Genomic DNA, 23,301 nt, shown 5'->3' on the forward strand with positions numbered 1-23,301 from the left:
CGGGGTGCCTGGCTAGCTCAGTTGGTAGAGTGTGTGACTCTTGATCTTGGGATTGTAAGTTCGAGCCCCAAATTAGGTATAGAGATTACTTAAAAATAAAATCTTTAAAAAATTTAACTCAAATTGGATCATGGATTTAGATGTAAAATGCAAAACTATGAAACTTTTGGGGAAAAAATGGAAAATCTTTGGGCCATACAACCAGGCCAAGAGTTCTTAGAAATGATACCAAAAGCATAATCCATAAGAGGGAAAAAAAAAATCAATAAACTGAATTTCTGTGAAAGACCCTAAGAGGATGAAAAGCAAGCTACTGACAGAAAAAAAATATTTGCAAATCACCTATCTGACAACAGACTAGTATCTAGACTATATAAAGAACTCTCTAAATTCACTAAAAACAAAACAACCCAGGGAGAAAACTGGCAAAAGACATGAACAGTACTTCAGCAAAGAGAATATACGGATGACAAAGAAGTGCATGAAAAGATATTCAACATCACTGTCTGGGAAATGCAAATTAAACCAGGAGATATCACTGCACATCTATCAGAAAAGCTAAAATTTGAGTGTTGATAATACCAGATGCTGGCAAGTATGCAGACAAACTAAGCATCTCATGCATTGCTAATAGGAATGTAAAATGGTAGAGCCATTCTGAAAAAAACAGCTTGGACAGCTCATTGTAAAATTAAACATACATTTATACCATCCAACAATCAAGCTCCTGGGTATTTATCCCTGAGAAATGAAAACTTGTGTCCAAACAAAACCTGTAATCAAATATTCGTATCAGATGTATTTATAATAGCCAAAAACTAGAAACAACCAAAATGCCCTTCAACAATGGAATGGTTCAACAAGCTGCTGTCCATCTGTGTCGCGGACCCTGCAATGAAAAGGAATGAACTACTGATACACACAACTCGATGGATCTCAAGGGCATTATGCTGGGTGGGGAAGAAAAACAAAACAAAAAAAAGCCAGTCTCAAAAGATTACATACTATATGATTCCATTTGTACAACATTCTTCAAATGACAAAATTATGAGATGGAACACAACAGTGGCTTCCATGGGTTAGGGATGGGGAGAGCAGGATAGGTGTGTCTAGAAAGAAGCAGCAAGAGGGAGTTCTTTGTGGTTCTGTATCTTGCTTGTGTTGGTGGTTAGGGGACAGCAAAGGAAAGGAATGGGACTGTACTCCAAGTCCCAATATACAAAAGGGATAAAACTGGAATTTCTGTGGTTGAACCAGGATGGGGTATAGAGACAGACAGCCTTCTGCTTCGCCCCCTAATGGTGGCTCCAGAAGCAGCTGTGAATACAAAGGTCTTTGAAGACTCTCAGAGTGGATGACTCAGACTTCTCATTTGCATACCCATAGTACCCTGCATAGAGTACAATCTTTTCAAATTTTAAAAGAATATTTCTTCCAACTGGACATTTCTAACTATGAGAAGTTTACTTACAGAATTTCTTGTGCAAACTAAGTAGGGAGTAGCACTCATGGATAAAGAGCCACCTTCACTGAACTAGGAGTTGCAGTTACTGGAGTAGTGAGATTGAAGAAGCTATATGCATACTCTGGTTTCTCTTCAAAACGCATAAATCTTTCGCCTTTTACTAAAGATTTCCGTGGAGAGAAACAATTCTAAGTCTTTGAACAATTTTTTGAGGCCTTCCTTTTGGGCAAGGCTATATTATTTGTTATAAAAAAAGATTTAACTTTGAGAATAGAAACACATTTTTTATTATTTTTTTTAAGGTTTTATTTATTTATTTGGGAGAGAAAATGAGATAGACTGCATGAGAGGGGGGGAGGGTCAGAGAGAGGCAGACTCTATGGTTTCTATTCTCTTATTACTTAAGTTTTTCATGAGTTTGTGTGATTCCAGTTAGAAACTATAGAAACTGTATCTTTGGTGACGTCTGAAACTAGATCTTAAGGGCCTGCATATTGCCTGAATCCCTGTCTACGTAAGGTCCTATCTCTGGAAGGAAACTTCTATGCAAGGCAGTGGCACAAGTTTCCAAAGAATTTTGTTGGGCTCACAGGTCTGGTTTCTACCACCTGCCTAATAAGTGACTGTATGCATGACAGATTTGGTCTGAGATTTGCTTTCATGAAACCTGGGAGCAAAATTATATGAACTAGCCCTCACCCACCTGGAACAGCATCTTCACATCTCCCACGGGCCCCATGATCTGACTCCTACCCTGCAGCTGCTTCTAACTTCTTTTTAACAGAGACTTATCACCTGTCATGTTATGATTAACCTTTTAAGGAATGCTGACAGACACTACTTTTAGGGGATGTACTGAGAGAAAGAAGGGTTTCCCCTCCTCCCTGCATCTTTCCCCAAATTTCAGCTCCAAGACACAGTTCAAACTGCCTGGGCTGATCTCTGCTGCTTCTTTCCGAATCCTGTTAGAATAGTTATATAAGGTATGTTGCTCAGTATGTAATTTGATTTTTGTTGAACCACCAAACAGGCGTGGGTCAGTTCAAAACATGACCCTTCTGTTCAAAGCTCAGCTCAAATCCACCTCGTCCAGGGAGCCTTCCCTGGTCATTCCAAGGCTAGAAAGTCTCCCAGCAATTTTTGGCTATGCTAACAGGAGACATTCATGCACATGGAAACTCTTGGACAAGAGACAGTCACACACATGGAAACACTTTGTTAAACGTAAGGCCAGGACCGATTTTCAGGCAGGACACACAAAGAGGGCCAACTGTCCTGGCTGTATATAACTGGTATTCTCTTTGGCTTGACTGATGCCTCTCCCCTTTGTTAAATACATGGTGCATCATCTCTGTTGAAGCTGTAGGTCAGCCTGGCATTCTCAGGGGAAAGAAACCACACTGTTACTTCCCTGAACCCCTGCAGCCTGGGCCACAAAGCAGTGGGTAAGCAAACAGTCACGTGTAAACTCCCTGGTTTGTGGCTGAGAAACGTCTCACTCAAAACCTCTATCCCCACCACGAGACCTGACTCAGCTTTCATGGGGAACACCCACCCTTCTCTCTCCTCATTTCTCTCCCACACAACAAGAAGAAAACCCAGCAGGGATGAGACTAGGTAAGAGTGTACTGACAGGTAAAGAGCAGGAGTTCTTTATGTTAACCAGAGGGAATCAGGCCCAACGTGTGCCCAAGAACCTTCCTCCCATCACCAGTCTGCGGGTTTCTTGGCCCTACCACGTGGAGATTCTTCAGCCCACATCCTCTTCGCCTGAGGGGCTGGCAGAGGGCACAGGAATCTGCCTCTGCTGGGCAGCCCCTCTGTGAAGGGGCAAAGCTGCATAAAATCCAATTTTCTGTTAATAAGGACAGGCTGAAAGTTCTCATGCACAGCCAAACTGCTTATTAATCTGCTCCCATCAGATGGAGGGAGGCAGAGATATAATAAGAACACTGGAATCATCTCTGAGGGGCTACAGCTTAATGAAAAGGAGGTAAAACCTAAACTCTATACACCTGCCAGAATTTAGACACATGCAACAAAGCCAGTGTTGCTGAGGGACCAGTGTTCCTTTACAATAAGCCCCCAATGAGATAGGCCTGTTCACCTTAACCCAACAAACACTACCGGACGCCTACTAAATGTCAGGCAGGGGGAGGAAGAGATGAAAGATCCTCTGACATCTCAAACAGATAACTGTTAGATAACAGAGATTCAGGAAAGAGTCCTGGGAATGGAACTCATAGAAGAGAGATGCCAACTGGAGGTTAGAGATTCAGGAAAGAGTACTGGGAATGGAATTCATAGAAGAGAGATGCCAACTGGAGGTTAGAGCAAGGAGAGAGGAGTCAGGGAAGGTTCCCTGGGGGCTGTTCCCCGAGCACAGGGGCATGCACACCAGTCTGCAGGAACTGTCATGGGTAGGAAACATCAAGGCATCTTCAGGGGATGACAGACAATCCTGTTACTTTGCAGCAAAGGGTGACCACAAGGATCTGTGGGGCTGACAAAAGGGAGGGTCAGCGGACAAATGGGGCTGAATGTCAGCTATAGAGTCTGCACTTTATACTATAAGAAATGGGGAGCATGAATGGTTTCTGAGTAACATTATGAGACATTAACCCCAGGGATGCACAAACCTTGTGGAGGGGGGGGCGGGGGGAAGGAGGTAAGGTAAGGGGAGGTGCAGGGTGGGCCAGGCAGGAACATCACAACGGTCCTGAGAGAGGCCCCCAGAAGAAAGGACAATGGCCTGAACCCGTTCACAGTAACTGTCCGCTGCCTTCTGAATAAAGTCCAGACTCCACATATGGTGCCCAAAGCCTTGGTGGTCGGCTTCTATCTATCTTGTACCATCCTCCCCCCAACACCCAGCCTCCCAGCCAAGCTATTCTTGCTCTCTCTCATCCAGGTCCGAATACATGCTCTGCCCTTCACCCATCTTTCCCCCCAGACCACAGCTGGAATTACCGTGGATCCAAATCATATGCACCCCCAGCTTCTGCACGGCCCCCAGAGGGTTGCATCACCCACCTCACGGCCCAATCATCATCTTCCCCCAAATCCAGAACCCAGTGAGGAGAGAGACAGCCCAGAATGTCTTGGCCTCCCAGCACCCAGTCCACCCCCTGGAAGCCTCTCACACAGTGGGTGCTCAAGGAGTATTTGTTCAGGGAATCAAACAGAGCTTGTTGTTTAAGTATTGAAATACAGGGGCGCCTGAGTGGCTCAGTCGTTAAGCGTCTGCCTTCGGCTCAGGTCATGATCCCAGGGTCCTGGGATGGAGCCCTGCACTGGGCTCCCAGCTCAGTGGGAAGCCTGCTTCTCCCTCTCCCACTCCCACTCCCCCTGCTTATGTTCCCTCTCTCGCTGGGTCTCCGTCAAATAAATAAAATCTTTAAAAAATATAAAATAAAATGAAGTATTGAAATACAGAGGAATTAAAAAAAATGAGCTGAATCTTAAAATCTGTAGAGGCGAAACTTGAGTGCTAAATACTGGGTCTCGGGGCGCCTGGGTGGCTCAGTCGTTGGGTGTCTGCCTTCAGCTCAGGTGTTGATCCCAGGGTCCTAGGATCGAGCCCCACATCGGGCTCCCTGCTCCGTGGGAAGCCTGCTTCTCCCTCTCCCACTCCCCCTGCTTGTGTTCCCTCTCTATGTCTCTCTCTGTCAAGTAAATAAAATCTTTAAATAAATAAATAAATAAATAAATACTGGGTCTGTACTTTAGAAAAGTACCTCTTTTCTCTTCACATTCAAAGACTTAAGTGATCAAGCTTCCCTCCTCTGATCTTGTCTTTTCTTCCTCACCCTTGTGACAGGCACTGAAAATTCCCCTCTGATTCTACTTCTGGAAGAACGTATTATCTGCGAGGATACCCCCATTTCAGAATCTGCCGCAGGAAGGAGCGTCCTCAGAAAAGGAGGAGGAATGGATTACATGCAAAATTTTTTGTAAGACATTAAGCTTTTGAGAGCTCCCTTCAGTAGCAATCCCCGTCTAGATTTAAATGTTTCTCTGTAGAACATTACCTGCTTGCCAGAGAAGGGGAGTCAACAAATCTTAACTCTGAAACAAGGATGTTTTCCGTGCAAGGAAAAACATAACCACCACCACAAAAACACATTCTGGGCATCCATTCTGCACCAGGCACACACAGGCTGGGTGCTCTCCATCCAGCATCTCTTTCCCCACAACCTCCCCTTTCCATGCTCCAGATAACAAAACTGAGGCTCGGAGGAGCTAAAGGATTTTCCAAAATGCAGGAAACTGCATTGTGAACTCAAGTCCATCCAACTCCAAACCTGTGCTCCTTCCGTTATGCCAACTACCTTGAATCAGAAATCATAAAAGGGGAAAAAATTCATGACAGTACAACCCAACATAGAGCTTCATTTGTTATCAGTTTGATTCAGACCCTGTCCCGATTTACTACAGTCAAGCAAGGCACATGGCACTAAAAAGTTTCCTTTATCGACTGGGACCACTGGCCAGAAAACTAGCACGAAAAAAAGGGACAAGGGGACCACCAAACACCAAGACAGAGAATGGCCCAAAATGGAAAGGGACCAGGCAGGACCCATCCCTGGCCACCCACAGGCTCCCAGCACACACCTGCTCCAGGAAGCCACTGGTTCCTGCAGGAAGGGGCACTTCCAAGCCAGGAAGCGCAGACACTGCAAAGGAGGATGCAAATGCCCCCGCATATGGGATGTGAGCAGTCAGTGACAACTGCACCAACAGGAGCTCCCCATCTCCCACATCGGGCATCTCAGCAAGTGCCATCGGCTTCATGCCAAAGACATTACCAGGCCCAAAGGCATTCCTGATTTGGGCCATAATCCTCCAAACTCCAACATCATCAAAAGTTGGAGGACTGGTCAGCCCCAGATCCCCTTCGCTATCCTCAGTGAAGCTTCACCGCGATCAGCATCTCCCTAACACCTCCTTCCCTTTTCCAATCACAGCGAGCCCCTCTGGAACATCTCCTCTACTGATGACCTTGCCCAATCCTACCACTCTGTGTAGCTCAGCTGTACAGAAGCAGTTTGTGATGGGCTGTGCCACGGTGGTCTCTCCCTGCTCTGACTATAAACACCATCCCACTCCGCATTTACCTACACATCTCTCTACAGGCAGTTAGTACTGATGCATTTTACTCCAATGTTACAACTCGGCACAGTGGTCTTCACTCTTTCCTGCAGTTACATTCAATAAAATACTCACCTCTTCTATTCTAGGCACTAAAGATACCAGATTGATTAAATCCCAGCCCTGTCCCTGTGGGACTCACAGTCTAGTGGAGGATGGATAATATAAAATACAACTGTACAAATATATTCTTCATTATAGGGCACAAGACACAATCCAAAGCATTATATCACATCACCCTATATATTTTCATCATCATCATTTAGCTCCATCTGTGGCTGTTAGGTTTGTTCATTTACTTACCTTCAGTCTGTCCCCATTAAGAGACAATGGGACAGGAACCTTATCTGTCTAGTAACTATTTTGTCCCCAACACTCAGTACAGACTTGGGCCCAGAAACAGACTCATTAAAAGTATTATGTGTGGAAGGGGATAAAGAGAGAGGCAGGGAAGTGTCAGGAACAATGAGCACTAAACCCAGCTCAGAGGTCCAGGCAATGCTTCTGTGACAGAGAGCTAACTGGGCTCAGATATGAAGAGGGAATACGGACCAGACAGGGAAGGGGAGAGAAACAATCCAGAAGAGGAAACAGGCTGAGCAAAAGAAATGGCAAATCAGAAATGGCAGAGGCTGTTTGGGGAGAGCCCCTAAATATTGCGATAGACCAGTTGTTCTCAAAGACACCTGTCAGTGCCGGGAGACATTTTTGATTGTCATGACCTGGGTCAGTAGTTGCTGCTGGCATACACTAGGCAGAGCCCAGGGAGACTGCTAAACGTCCTACAATGTACAGAACAGCTCCCCCACAACAAAGAATTACCTGGTCTAAAATGTCAGCAGTGCTGAGTTTAGCAACTGTAACATTTAAGGCATGGACTGGTCAGAGAACATTAAAGCTCTTCTCTAAAGTTCACAATTCCTACTCTCACCAAATATCTTCTTTTGATTAGAATTTAGAGCAGGGTAGCATTTGCTTACCACCTCCCATAACCTCAAAGAAAGGAAATATACATCAAGGAGTGTCCAGAACGTATCAGGCCTCTATATTAGCTGGAATGAGACTTTCAGCAGGTATCTGTGAGCTCCCTAACACTACATTTGGCCCTGGGTCTTATGATCTTCACCAAGGACACAGTATCAATTGCCCTCATCTACTGACTATGTACCATGACTCCTCACTTTCCCTCTAAACTCTAAGACTCTGAACTACCCACCCCAGTTGCAAGGGATGAGATATAGAAAGATGAGTACAACAAGAGGTACTCAATAGCACCAGATCAATGGATGGATGGTCAGACAAACAGAGGCATGGACAGAGATTTTTCAGAATGGAAAAGGACTGAGGCTTGGAGCTCCAAGGGCATGTATCTGTGCTTTATGCAGTTTTTCATGAAGGCAGGGTTGTCCTGAATGTTGACACCCCCTGACCCATGCCCTGTTATGGGGGTGGGGGGAGGGTCTATCATGGAGAATGCTTAGCAAAGGTCATCTCCCCAGGACTCTACAGCCTTGGCAGGGAGTCAAGCAGCTAGACTTGAAGGAGTGGTGACAGGAGCTGGGAAGTGAGAAAAGACAAAGCCCCTTTGTCTGGAAGTGGCACACACAGCAGGACGGAGCCTGCCCCTTGACAATGAAATCTGCCGCAGCTCCAGAACTTGCTGGGGCCTGACCCTCTGTTCAGCTGCTCATCCTGCCTTGCAATGGCCTCTCTTCTCAAGAGCTAGAAGTCTCTTAGTCCAAAATGGGTTTGTTTATTTTTGTCCCTAGCAAACAATTCAGTATTGTCTGAAATGCCTGAATTGTAACTATAAGAGGGGGAAAGAGAGAGAGAGATGTCACCATTTTTTTCTGTTGTAAGAGATCCAACAGTGAAATATTTCTAAAGAGTAGATCTTAGACACTCACTAGGGCTATCTCCTGCTACATCTCAAATTCCACCATGACAGAAGTTTCCCAGATTTCCTCATCTCTGAAGTGGGCACAATACCATCCACCTTACAGTCTTACTAATATCCTAAAAGGGCTTGTTTAAGTCAGAAACAGTTACAAATGAATGCAATGAACAAAAACTCGATTTGCGTCCAACTTTTCAGGGAAACTTCTGGTGGGTAGAACAACAAAAGCTGGGAATGGCACCCCATGCACGGCAGGACACTCTTCCCAGTCCCACAAGAACATGGGCCTTCCATCTAATACAGTGGCTCCATACAGATCCAAAGCTGGAAAGAAGGGACAGATTACCCTAGAAAATCAAAATGAAAATTGAAGTAAACTTGCTGCAATTCTAAGCAAGACCTGCAACTCTCACAGTAGAAAAATATCAGCAATAGGCAGTGCCCAGCTTGGAAATGAATGGTCTTCCAAAAGCTCATTTGTAAGTTGGGTGTTTGGAACTTGGAATGCAAGCATTATTTTATGTCCCAAGCCAGCCCACAAACACTGATTGAACTTAAAATATATCTGGCACACTAAATACCTAGAGTGAAAACAGTAGAAAGCAATGTTTTTATATCATTTTAAAAATCTATCAAAATAAATAAATAAATAAATAAATAATCTATCCAAATGCTTAGAAAAACAAATACACAGCTCATCAGTAGCCAAATACAATAGTAAGACAAAATACTGAAACCAGGTTTGAAAACTGAGATTTATCATTTATCCACTAAGTACCTTCTTTAATCCTCCAAATAAAGTGCCAATCTCCAGGGCAAACTGTCGATCCAGCTCCTCTTCATGTTCTGACAAGAAAAACAGTGTTTCATTAGTCAGTTTTATTTAAAACTGGGTTGGTTTAATAGGAGAACCACTAAGAGAAACTGGAATATGTTCTGGAAAAGCTGCCTGTGGACTGAGCTACAGACATGGAGACACGTCAGACTCCTTGACCTTCCACTCCAGTTTCCTGTGACCTAAGTTCCTGGAAATACAGAGTGGGGCTGGTGGAAACGTCCCCTTCAATTTGTAATAAGGGTCACAAACGGGGAGGGATCAAGAGAAACAGCTTTCAGCAACAGGAACCAAGGGGGGAATTAGTGCAAATGCCTCACCTATATAGGTGGTGAAGAATTATTCTAAACAGATCACACCACAAAATGATGGTGATCACAGCCCTATGATATGGACATAATGCTAACGAGATTATAAAATGAAATCATATAATAGTAATAAGTATACAACTGGTTTAAAACAAAAAGCATAACAAAATATTCAAATACTTCTTAAGGGTGTACAATAACCAGGCACACACTGTGATATACCAGGAATGAAACAAAACAAGATTGGCGCAGCCTTTGCCTGGGGCTCATGGTACCCCAAAAGGCTCAGAGTATACAAACAAGGTAAAACCAGTGCTCATCAGACCAACAAACCTACAAAACCACAGAAGAACTGAAAAGGAACTACCCAGAAAGACTGCAGGAAAACCAGGAGAGTGTGTAGTCATTAAGACATAATCTTGAAAGGACGCTGGTTTCACAGTAGAATCCAGGGGCAGAGTCACACACACACACACTAGAGGAGCCCCAACCTCCAACCATGGGCAACAATGCCCCTGGGAACAACAGCAAAGGGCGGGGTGGGAGCACTGGCCTAGGGTGCCACATGGCCCAGCTCCGGGACACATTCCCACTGCATCCCACGCAGTGCAGGGGGCGCTGTGGAGGCGTGTGACTGCAGCAGGGCTCTGGTTCTTTCTGTTACAGCTGCACACACATCACGTTGTGTGTGCGTGAATTGTGCACAGACTCAAGTCCTAGGGAAGAGCCCACAAAGGGCAAACTACTGCAATCCAACAAAGAAGTTAACAGGAACCTCCTAAAATTAACACAAAGAAGGTGGGAAAACCTCTCTTCCTCTTGCCTCTTCTGTTTTGGCTTCGCTTACATACAAATAGCAACCTCCACAAACATCAGAATTGTGCAGAACTGAAACAAAGCAGAAACTTTTTGCTTTTTTGCTTCTTTTTTTTAAAAGAGTACAGAGGCAGTGAAATTTACATGCGAAAGCACCAGACTTCCTGAAACTAGAATGCAGCCCCCTCTAGTGGGAAAAAGGAATCTGTGCAGGTAGGAGAAAAATGAAATCCTGTCTGGTGATGCCCAACGGAAATACTGAGACACAATTTTGAGAAGTAAAAAAAGATGAAATTTTAGTATATCTTATTTATTTCAACATGGAATCAGTATTAAACAATTACGAATGAGTCATTTTACATCCCTTTTTCTTTTTTTTTTTTTTAAGATTTTATTTATTTATTTGACAGAGAGAGAGAGAGAGAGCACAAGCAGAGGGAGTGGCAGGGAGAGGGAGAAGCAGGACCCCCGCAGAGCAGGGAGCCCAAGGTGGGGCTCCATCCCAGGACCCAGGGATCATGACCTGAGCCGAAGGCAGTCGCTTAACCAACTGAGCCACCCAGGGGCCCTACATCCCTTTTTCTTACTAATTCTTCAAAATCCAATACACATGTTATCCTTACAGCACATCTCAATTTGAAGTGGCCCCATTTTAAGGGCTGGTACGGCTAATGGCTACAGTACTGGACAGCACAGCTCTAAACCAAAAATCCTCTCTCAGGTTTGGAGAATTTCTACAACTCCCCCTTGTCTGATTCCTTGACACAAATACTATACAACATACATTCGCAACCTCTTTGGAATCCACTGTCTTCAAGTGGTCTTAAGTTAGCTGAAAATGCGTGGCTATAGAATTTGGTTGATAGAGGAGAAAGGCCGGCTACAGAATCTGGTTGATAGAGTAGAAAGGCTGTTGAGAACCTGTAGTAGGAAATCTTTCCCTAAAGAGCTTCGGCCCTCAGAATTTCTCTGATGAGACCCTTCAGCTAGAGATCCTATATTCTCACTCAGGGCAAGAGTTTTCATCGTACCTCACATACACTCAAGTAAAAGGACCCTGCAAATGGAGAGAAGCCTTCTCTGCCTGAGCAATTTTCTCCACACCACACAGGCCTGACTCTCAGGCAGAACCAGCTCTTTCTTCGAGGTGCCCTCGTTCTATTTCCCAAAATTCAGCGCTCCACAAAACTGCCTCAGAGCATAGAAATGAAGCAATTTCTGTTGATGAGCCCTCATTACTAAATCAGCTGTTGATTCTCCCCACTCCAACCACCACCCAACAAGAGGATACATCAAAGCCCCATTCTACCTACTGAGTGAGAGGATTTGCATTTTAATCGATGTCAATGAGCTGTGGTGGTAAACCATTTACTTAAAAGTGCTAACTAACCTACCCCTTTAACCCTCAACATTTTGATAGGAAATCATTTCTGGGGTGGGGTGGGGTGGGGGGTAATTAGAGGGCAATAATCAGGAAGAGGAGGAGACACACACACACCCCCTCGTCTGACACGAGCCACTGCCGAGGACCAGCACACCCAATCATGGCTTCACATGTCCTGCTGTTTCTATGCATTTGAAAAATTCCAATCAGCTCCTACTGATTCTTTATTTCTCTAGGAAGCCGCTGGGTACAGCAGACTGTGGCAGTAAATGAGTAGAGAGAGGGAGCAGAAAAGATGGGCTTCTCCAGATAAAAGAATTTAATGATAACCAACTCTCAAAAATTCATATAAAATGTCATATAGAAGGATGAGAAGGTGCTGGTTTTCCCATGACAACTCTTGAGAACTGGGGCCCCCCTCCTCCGCTCTCCCAAATCCCATTCAGGGAATGAAAAGTTGATGTAGAAATAGCCCAAGCAAAATCAAATCATATATGTAAATAGGATACAAAGCAACATACAATATAAATGGCCTTCAAATCTCCCAAATAAGGCTGCTCACCTGTTACTCACCTGAAAGAATTCTGGGGTCTATCAAGGCAAGCCACCAGGCACGCAATTTGCATGGGAATCCTTGGGGCTCCCGAGAGAGGTGGAAGTGCCCCAGACTGAGATGCAAACACTCCAGCAGAGAGGAAGCCATAAGCTCTGGGCATGCTCTTTTGTGTTTGACAGAATGGCAGGGAGCACTGGCTGGAGGAGTAAGGAGCTGTGGGGTCTAACACAAAGGGTTGCCTTCACATGCCCTCCAGCTCAGGCCCTGTCCCAAGTCACTGTGATAAGTTTACTGCAGGTGTTAAGAAAGTCGACTCTGGCTGGGGGCACCTGGGTGGCTCAGACGTTAAGCGTCTGCCTTCGGCTCAGGTCATGATCCCGGGGTCCTGGAATTAAGCCCCCACATCGGGCTCCCCGCTCAGCAGGAGGCCTGCTTCTCCCTCTACCCCACTCCCTCGTGCTCTCGCTCTCTGGTTCTCTCTCTCAAATAAGTAAAATCTTAAAAAAAAAAAAAAAAAATCGACTCTCTGGAAGCCAACACTCCCCTCCCTTGAGGGCCAGTGTCCACATAGGAGGAGAAGGCCCGTGCAAGCCTGAGAGGAAGGGGTAAGCCAGCAATCTTGGATTCCCAGTAGGAAAGCAGGAGCTCTAACGTTTCCTACGACCCTGGCCACAGGTGACAGAGGAAACAGGGTGAACCGTAACATGAAGCCCGACACACACTATCGATGCTGGCCATCAAGACACACTGCCCAGTGCCTGGCTCCCGCAGGGGCTACGCACTTGGGTCCTTTCACAAAAGACCGTTAACTGAAGGACCCCTGGTGGCCCCTCCCATGGTTCCAAGGGCAAGGCCACTTGTTCAAAGACAGGACCAGGGGTAGCCCCCATTACCCACCCCCAAGGCCGCCCACCCCGCACTGGGCCCTACAGAGTTGCCAGCTGGCTTGCAACCAAATTCCTCTGGTCACAAAAGCAAGTGGGGAAAATTACCTCCTGATTACAAAGCCCGCCCCTCATGAGAGGTTAGTGTGTTATGAACACAAAGAAGAATCTGTAAATGTGCTGCTCTCTCCTTTCCTTATAAACTGAGACTAGTGATGTGATAAGAACAGGTGAGTTTAGGAATAAACAGAAGGTAAAAGGTGAAAATGTTCAACTATAATTGTATTCCACTTTCAGAACATCTACTATATAAACAAAGAAATTGGACATGGCAATTCAAATGAATCATTTGTTCACACTTGCTTAAATGTCGGGGCTTCCCGGTGCTTACAGAGTTTATTTAGAGAAACATTAACCTCTGCTCACTCAAGTTTTTAAAAATGAAAATAAAGTGTCTGTGAAATGGAAATGCAAATTCATGGAAAATACCACTCTGTTTATAAAAATGTCCCTAATATGCAACTTTTCAGGAAGAGAGCCACACCATAAAACTTGAACCTGGGCTCTGGAAAGCCAAAAGGATCTAGGATGGCCTACAGTTCAATAGAGAGTAATTGTCACAGAAAAAATAAAAATGGTAGAATTTATAAATAAACCCAAGAGATTGTTTTTTGAAAAAGAGAACAGATCCACTAAGTAGACAAAACCTTTGCTAAATTCCCTAAAACAGAAAAAATGAGATGTGTGTTTCAAAACATTATGTGATCTACAACTGGATGTTAATACATTTGAAATTTTCAATGAAAAGGGAAAATGTAGGGGTGCCTGGCTGGCTCAGATGGTGGAGCACGTAACTCTTGATGTCAGGGTTTTGAGTTTGAGCCCCACATTGGGTGTAGAGATTATGTAAAAATAAAATCTAAAAAAAAAAAAAAAGAAAAATATAAATTACTCAAACTGACTTAAGAAAACCTAAATATAACCTGAAATAACTGAAAGATACTGAAGTTTTCAGTGAATCTATTTCCAAAGAGTCCATGCCTAGACAAACTTACAAGTGAATATCAAATTTTGATGCTGACATCTCATACACTATTTAAATAGTTCCAAGCATGCACAATTAAAAACTTCCCCATTCATTTTATAAAGTTAACAGAATGCTGATATTAAAATCTGATGAAACAAAAAATAAAACTACACCAACGAATCTCACTTAGAAATTATTTAAAAAAAAACCTGGAAACAAGCAGTGTATTTAAAAATACCATAGTCATAGGTTTCTTGTAGGAATCCATATAAGCCATACAGGAAAATGTATAACTTTAAAATATGTCAACAGCTTGAAAGGGAAAAAACTATGCAATCATCTGAATAGATGCTTTAAAAATGAATTCAACATTTACTGATTTTGTTGTTGTTGTTGTTAAAGATTTTATTTATTTATTTGACAGAGAGAGACACAGCTAGAGAGGGAACACAAGCAGGGGGAGTAGGAGAGGGAGAAGCAGGCTCCTGGCTGAGCAGGGAGCCTGAGAGGGGTTCAATCCCAGGACCCTGGGATCAGGGCCCGAGCCGAAGGCAGATGCTTAACAACTGAGCCACCCAGGCGCCCCCACTGCTGGTTTTAAAAAATTTAGTTAAAGGGAGCTGGCCAGATTCCTTAGCACGATTTAAAAAAAAAAAGAAAAGTTTATTCAACTTTTCAGTAATGGTAAAAACAATATAGGGATTTCCATTAAAATTAGAATTAAAATAAAAACAGCATTCTTTCCCAACTACTATATTGTTCTAAAAGTCCCAGCTAATCAATCATAGATGAAGCAAGACCATTAGCATGATCTGCAGATGAAATTATCTAAACACAAAAATTAGGAAAATCAAAAATAAGTTAATGGAACATTAAGAGAATTCAATAAATAGTTGGAATTTAACATACAGAAACCAAAATAAATACCTTTAGACCAGAAATAATCAGCTACAAATTATAGGAAATATAATTGGAAAATTTCCCAATCATAAAAGGAAAAAAAAAAAAAAAAGACTCAATCTGAGGAATTTTAGCAGGACCTGTTATGAAGAAGATCAGCAACCTTTACTAAGGGAAATAACAGAAGATCCTGAATGAATAAAGAAAAAATACCACATCTGTGGGTGGAAAAATACAATATTATAAGAATATTAATTATTTACAAATTAATTTCCTGTAATTCTAATTAAAACCCTAATGAGATTTTTTCAGAACAGTTTCAAATATGTATATGGAAGAATAAACCAGTGAGAATAGCTAAGTGTGGAAATGAAGAACGATGAGTAGTAACTTATTCCACCAGATATTCAAATATTTTATAAAGCATTTTTAATTAAAACAGTGCAATAATGATGTATAAATTGATGGAGAAATCAATGAAACAGAAAAGAGCTCCCCAACCGAAACAGTCTGATGTCTATATAAGCATTTAGCAATGACAGGAGCACGTCGGTGGCTCAGTCGGTTAAGCGGCTGACTCTTGGTTTTGGCTCAGGTCTTGATCTCCCAGTCATGGGATCGAGCCCCACCTTGGGTTCTGTGCTGCGCGGAGTCTGTTTCAGATTCTCTTCCCCTCTGCCCCTTTCCCCACTCACACACATGCACATGTGTGTGCATTCTCTGTCTCTAATAAATAAAATCTTTTAAAAAAAGAATGTAGCAATGATCAAGATTGCATCATAATTCAATATGAAAAGAAATAGTTAATCATGCTTGGTTATCTATTTGGGAAAAAATAATTTAACTTTTCACTTCAATCATATGCCAAATACATGTGAGATGGGCTAAAGAAGAAAGGCTCAACTTGCTGAAACACAAGAAGAGGGACACTCTCCAAAAGAAGAAGTATTGGCACAACCTTGCTGGAGAACAGTCTGGGGAAGTCTATCAAGAACCTTAAAAATATTCATGTAGTTTGACTCTGCAATGCCTCCTCTGGAAATCCTTCTGAGAAAAGCTATCAGGTATGATACAACAATATAAATAGATTCCTTACAAAATAAGTGAGCTACACATTCAACTCATACAGTTGGAATGAAAAGGAACAGAGCAAATCCAAAGTAACAATAAGAAATAATAAGAGCAGAAATCAGTGAATTGGAGAACAAAAGCAAACAACTGAGAAACCGAACAAAGCCACAATCTGGAAAGATTCCTACGCTCTCTGGCATAATTGATCAAAGCAGAAAAAGAGGGAGGAAGGGAGGGAGGGAGGGAAGGAAGGAGAAGATGTAAAACAAAATACACAGTAAGAGAGGAAAGCAAAACTACAGAAACAAAAAAATTTTAAATATGAGTATTATGAACCACACTATACTAATCAAATTGAAAACCTACATAAGTGCATAGATCCCTGGAAAGCTACAAAATGTCAAAATAGGTACAAGAAGAAATAAACCTGAATATAAACCAATAAATAAATTGAAACAGTAGTCTAAGACTTCCCCTCCCAGCTGCTTTCCCAGGTGACTGCCAATCACTCAGGTTTTTAGTGATGACAATTCGACTCTTTTCATTTCAAGAACTGCGTCAAACTGATAGGAACACTACAATATATGGGTCTCTTTTAGGTGGGAGCATTAACTCTTTCAAGGTTACTGCATGGCAGATCTCATCTTTCCTCATGTTAAGTGTACGCAGAGGGACATAAAAGTGTTTCTACATCGACTGAACCACAAGGGCATAAACTTGACACAGTAGGTCTGGATTAGCCACAACGCTGCAGAGGTCAAGGGGAGAAGTCACCAAACACAGCAGATCACCACCACCCCATCCCAAGTACTTCCATATGACTTAGAGATGCTCTACGCCTGGTAGAGTCGGGAGGAAGAAGGGGTGTTCTGTTCAGTCCCTGTTGTGAATTTACCAAAAGATTCCATTTGATGAAGGCCATTAGAATCAGCCTGCTGTCCCTAATGGCCTGACAACCCTGCTTCCCCAGACAGAGTGCAGTGAACAGGACGCCTGGTCCACACCCAGAGAAAGCAGCCATGCAGATGCCCACTGGTGGCATTTCACTTAGTGGGTAAGTTTTGAGCCTGTATTATGTTCTAGGCACTCTATTTGCTCCAGATACAAACATCCCAAAAAAGTTTACAGAAGAGACAGTTTTCCCAGTGACCTACTTCTATCATGCAGCTAAGTAGCACTTTTTCCCAAACTAGACAGTAAGACATGGAGCCAAGAAGACTTAACATTGCACCATTAAACATACTTTGGCAAGACAAGGGGATCCGGCTTCCATGAGCTGAACTGGCAAAAGTGTTAGAGAAAGAAGACATTTCTTGGGAGTAACCTGAGAAACACTTTGGCGCTGACATTTAAAGGAAAAACAGGATAAAAGAAGCTTCAGGCTAGGGAGTGGTCACTAATAAGTCAAACAGCATGACAGCCTCTGAATCAGCTGAGGTGCAGAAAAGCTTCATACTATCCACAGAAGGATCCCCTCCCACCCCCATCCCAGCAGCCAGCAGGACACAGAAAGGAAACATTTTATTCCAATTTTTGATAAAATTTTAAAATTTTGTAGTAGAATAGACAAAAGGGCCTCCCCTTTTAAAGCGAGGTGCTTTAGGAATTATCAATAAATATGAGTGGCAGAAGAGAACAAATACTGGGTCTCGAGTTGGACACCTCTGATTTTAAACCCAGTTCCATTATGTGTGACCTTAGACAAGTTATATTTTTCAGCCTCTGTATCCTCATCTGGGTAAAAAACGTACAACACCCATTGTAATAGACTCCTAAGATGACGGCCATAAATTCCATGCACATACATGCTGCTCCAGCCATAAAGAGGTGTAGTCTTTACTCCCCTTGAATCTGGACTAGAGCTGTGATTTGCTTTCACCAATAAATGAGGCGGAAGTGAACTGTACAACTTCCCAGGCTGAGCTTCAAGAGATCTGTAGCTTCTGCTTTTGTGTACTTGCAATACTCCCTCTTGAATCCAGCTGTCCTGTTATAAGAAATATAAGCCATGTGGAGAGCCATGCAGAGAGAACCTCTGCATGCTAGCTGACAGCCCCCCACTGAGGTCTTGGCTAGCCACATGAGTGAGCCACCAGATGATTGCAGCCCCAGCTAACAACACACATAGCAGAAGACCTGCCCTGCTGAGTCCAGTAGAGGTTTGTTAAAAACAAACTCATGGACAAAGACTCACAAAAATGAGTTCGTGTAATCCATAACACCAACAAGCCAAAAAAGAAAAACCAATGGTCTTATCAATACAGGCACAAAAAGCATTTGACAAAATCCAATACCCATTTTCAAATAAAAACTCTCAGCAAACTAGAAATAGAAGGGAACTTCCTCAACTGGATTAAGAACACTTACAAAAACCTACAGTGAACATCATACTTAATGGTCAGAAAGCTTTCCTGCTAAGATCAGGATAAAAGGCAAAAGTGTCCCCTCTCACCACTCCTTTTCAATATCATAATGGGAGTCCTAGATAGTGCAATAAGAAAATGAAATAAAAGGTATACAAAATGGAGGGCACCTGGATGGCTCAGTCAGTTAAGCGTCTGCCTTCAGCTCAGGTCATGATCCCAGGGGCCAGGATCGAGCCCCGCACAGGGCTCCCTGCTTTGCAGGGAGCCTACTTCTCCCTCTCCCTCTGCCATTCCCCCTGCTTGTGCTCTCTGGCTCTATCTCCCTGTCAAATAAATAAGTAAAATCTTAAAAAAAAAAGGTATACCGAATGGAAAGGAAGAAATAAAATTGTCTTTGTATGCAGATAATACAAATACCTCTGTAGAAAATCCAAAGAATCTACAAAAAAACTCCTGGAACCAGTAAGTGATTATAGCAAGGTTACAGGATACAGGATTTATATGCAAAAGTCAGTTACTTTCCTATAGATCAGCAATGAACAAGTGAAATTTACAATTAAGAACACAATACCATTTACATTAGCACCCCCCAAAAATAAAATACTTAGGTATAAATCTAACTAAATACATCCAAGTTATATGTTAGGAGAACTAGAAAACTCTGATGAATAAAAAAAAAAATGGAGATATTCCACGTTCACGGACAGGAAGATGACTCAATATTGTTAAGATGTCAGTTCTACTCAACTTCATGTATAGATTCAATGCAATCCAAATCAAAATCCCAGCAAGTCCCTTTTGGATACTGATGACAAGATTCTGAAGTTTATATGGAGAGGCAAAAGATCCAGAATAGCCAACACAATATTGAAGGAGAAGAACAAGTCAGAGTCACCCAATTTTAAGACTTACTATAACACCTCAGTATCCATGAGACTGCGGCATTGGTGAAAGAATAGACAAATAGAGGAATAGAAAGCCCAGTAAAAGACCCACATAAATACAGTAAACTGACCTTTGATAAAGGAGCAAAGGTAATACAACACAGGAAAGATGGTCTTTCAACAAATGTTGGACCTGGACATCCACATTCAAAAAAGTAAATCTAGATGCAGACTTTACACACTTGATAAAAATTAACTGAAAATGGATATTATAGATCTAAATATAAAATGCAACACTAATTAACTCTTAGAAGATAACATAAGAGAAAATCTAGATGCCCTTGGCTCTAGGAAGTACTTTTTAGATACCCAAGACACAATGTATGAAAGAAACAATTGGTAAATTGGACTTTACCAAAATTTAAAATATCTGCTCTGTAAAAGACACTGTCAAGAGAATAAGGTGACAAGCCACAAGCTGGAAGAAAATATTTGCAAAAATCATTATCCAAAATATACAAAGAACTATTAAAACTCAAGAATAAGAAAATAAACCATCCAGTTAAAAAGTGGGCAAAAGACCTGAACAAACACCTCACCAAAGAAGATTAGATATATATGGCAATGAGCATATGGAGATGCTCCACATCACATGTCATCTGGGAAATGCAAATTAAAACAATGAGATACCACTACACCCCTACTAGAATGGCGAAAATCTGGAATACTGACATCCATTTATGGAAAAGACTACTGATTGGCTGCTAATACCCATTCTTTCCCCCTCCATTTATGGAAAAGACTAGCTGCTAATATTAGCAGCTGATTAGCTGCTAATACCCATTCTTTCCTCCTCTATAATAGAACCCTTGAATTTAGCTGGATAAATGGGACTTCCAACCAAAGATTACATTTACTTGCTCCCCTCACAGTTGATGTGGCTACAGGACTGAGTTCTAGCAAATGGTATGTCAACAGGTACGATTTAAGCAACTTTCAAGTCATGCTCAGAAAAGAGGAGGGTTTGTTCTCCCCTTCCCTTCCCTTCCATCCTTCCTTCTGGGAGAAAAGTGAACATGACAGCTGGAGCTGAAGCAGCCACCTTACATCATGAGGTGAAGCCACATGACGAAGATGGCAGAGGGACATGATAGAAGGAGCCAGGCTCTTTGATGCTCTCTGGACACCACATGAGCCTTGGAACAGTTATATTGGAGGCTGTGTTTCTGCTGCCAAGCCTATCTTCGAAGTAATATACCATCTCGTAGGGCTGTTGTAAAGTTCGCACGAGACAAGGTACATGGAGTATCTAATATGGTGCCTGACATAGAGCAGGGTTGGCTCCCCCACATGGGAGCTCAGAGGCTCCAGCAGGGGAATACAACTACTTGGCCAGCCTGGACAAAAGAACAGTCCTCATCTACTGTAGATCGTCTGTCTCTGCACCCAAGCCCATGGCCTTGAGTGGGACATATGTAGAATGGGAGAAAAATCAATCCTGGGGATACATATCAAAATTAGTCCCAGTGATCCATAAGGAGGTAGGTGTTCAGAGCAGAGCACTCTCACCTGTGCTTCTCCAAATCCCCCTTTTACCATCTTAAGTGACTTTTCAGCATACTCTCCTGCCAAACTCCACACATAAATATGAAATGTCTTTCACAGCCTTTCCCTGCTTTTTGATCTAAGCTCACCTCCTACCACTGTCCCCTCACATTCTATACTCCAGTCCCACCGAGTGGTTTGTAGTTGCCAGACCATGCTATGCTTCCTCACACCCCAAAGTTTTGTCCCTTTGCCTACAAACTCCTCTCTTTCCACAGATCCTCTGACATCTTCCCTACTCTGCAGGCTCCTGTTCTGTCTCACAACAAAATCGTCGTAAGTAATCATCATCTCCTCTAGGAAACTGTCCCTGATTACAGAAGAGACCATCATGGTCCCTCCTCATTTCTTTCTCCCATTCTTCCATAACATGGGAAGTCTGAGTGGTGCATGGCCACCAAGCTAAAGATGATGTTTCTCAGCCTCCCAGGTGTGTCCATAAGACCTGGCACTGGCCAAGTGGGGGTGAGCAGAAGTGATAAGGGTAACTTGCTGAGCTCCCCTTCAAGGACAGGAGGATTCTCAGCCCCCTTCCTATAGGCTGGAATGTGGATTTGGTGATGATGATTCTTCAACAAGCATACAAAGCACTAAACACAGCAGAACAAAAGGACAAAGGAGTCTAGGCCTCTAATACCGTGAGCTGCCTCCACATGTCTGAGAGCAATGATGATGGAAGAAAGATGGAAGAGGTTACTGCATACCACCTCCACAGCCTTCAATAGCCATTGAATCAAACCCTCCTCTTACAGGATCCACTCCAAGATCAAGGATTGGGGTGGAAAATAGCACTGACTCAGATCATGGACTCAAAGTGTCCCAGAGAGGGGAGAGCAAAGCAGGGGCCAAGTCATCCCCAGCCCATTAGACAATCTTCCTGAATCTTCTACCTCTGAGTACTTCCTTCCTCCTTCCTTTCTTGATAGAAGGTCAGGAAAGTTGGGGCCTTACCTCTAGAAGCTTTGTAAACTTCATAGAAAGAATATAAGTGGAAGCCTAGTGAAGCAAACAGGTAAAAAGACAGTTCCCAACGGGGCAGCATTGTTCCTTGTGACAAATCGTCCAGGCAGACACACTGAGAGTTTCTAGGAAGAGAAACAGAAATAAAGACATTAAGCCATAGACATGACACTAGGAAACAGAGCATCCTATCAGTTCACTTGCTCTCTCAGGGACCCGTCACTATTTCAGGCGATACAGATGTAACACCAGTTATACTTCCTTCTGCCAGTGACCTTATGCATCCTGCATCCAAAATACATGCACACACACAAACATGCACACGTACACACCCACGCCCTACCTTCCTTGGGATGGGCAGGTCTCCCCCATGAGCTCCCACAGCCCCCCATCTGCCTCCCATCAGAGTGCACACCAGACAGTCACGTGCTCAATGCCGGACACGCCTGCCTCCCTCCCTTTGTGGGGTGGGCCTTTGGAGAGCAGGGACCATGATCTCTGAGTCCCCAGTACCCAACATGGGGTGTAGAATGTAGCGAGAGGGGACTAGTGCTCCATGAATAATAAATATGGCTTTAAATCCTGAATAGAAGAAAAGTACAGATCATCTCCAAACCTGTTCTAAGCCAACAGCCTTAACCTCCTCGTTCTCCCCTTCAAATGTCATCCCATAGTTGTTTACATGAGTAGGTGAATGAAAACCGCCATCTTCCATCTTATGTAAACTTTTTTTTTTAAGAATTTTTATTTATTTATTTATTTGAGAGAGAGAGAGAGAGCATGAGAGCGGGGAGGGTCAGAGGGAGAAGCAGACTCCCAGCTGAGCAGGGAGCCCGATGTAGGACTCGATCCCGGGACTCCGGGATCATGACCTGAGCCAAAGGCAGTCGCTTAACCAACTGAGCCACCCAGGTGCCCCTTATGTAAACTTCTTAAAGGGAAGTGATAACCTGACCCCCAGCAGCTGTGGCAGGTCCCACAATATTTAGTCTACTTTCTTACACAGTAATGGAATTTTTAACTGAAGGCATGAATGCTAAGCTCAACTATATAGTGTAGCCAAGTGTGGGCATTTCAATAGCTCAGGCTGTAAAGCTGTGGCCATGCCCTTCCTGGTGGCCAGAACTGGGACAGCCACCTCAGGCCAAGAGGTGAGAGCCATGTGGGAAAACAAGATCGAGGAGCCTCTGTC

At 43.2% G+C, this 23,301-nt stretch overlaps 1 protein-coding gene and 1 non-coding gene across 5 annotated transcripts in view; one reads left to right on the forward strand and one right to left on the reverse strand.

The window, feature by feature from the left end:
- HHAT (hedgehog acyltransferase) overlaps positions 1-23,301 on the reverse strand; it is a 275,981-nt gene that overhangs the window by 226,393 nt on the left and 26,287 nt on the right. For 3 of the 4 annotated variants that reach the window (XM_081824856.1, XM_081824858.1, XM_081824857.1), the window contains exons 2-3: positions 22,101-22,234; positions 9,292-9,359 (exon numbers count right to left, since the gene is read on the reverse strand). In XM_081824856.1, coding sequence (XP_081680982.1) covers positions 9,292-9,359; positions 22,101-22,234 — 202 coding nt within the window. The remainder of the gene's footprint in view (positions 1-9,291; positions 9,360-22,100; positions 22,235-23,301) is intronic. The other variant, XM_081824859.1, reaches the window with a different exon arrangement.
- LOC115941068 (U5 spliceosomal RNA) lies at positions 1,582-1,699 on the forward strand. Its single transcript, XR_004075797.1, has one exon. It is a non-coding gene; the product is annotated as a U5 spliceosomal RNA (small nuclear RNA).

Source organism: Leptonychotes weddellii, chromosome 6, assembly GCF_054177405.1.
Source record: "Leptonychotes weddellii isolate Sample4059 chromosome 6, ASM5417740v2, whole genome shotgun sequence".
In the NCBI taxonomy this organism is placed as follows: domain Eukaryota; kingdom Metazoa; phylum Chordata; class Mammalia; order Carnivora; family Phocidae; genus Leptonychotes; species Leptonychotes weddellii.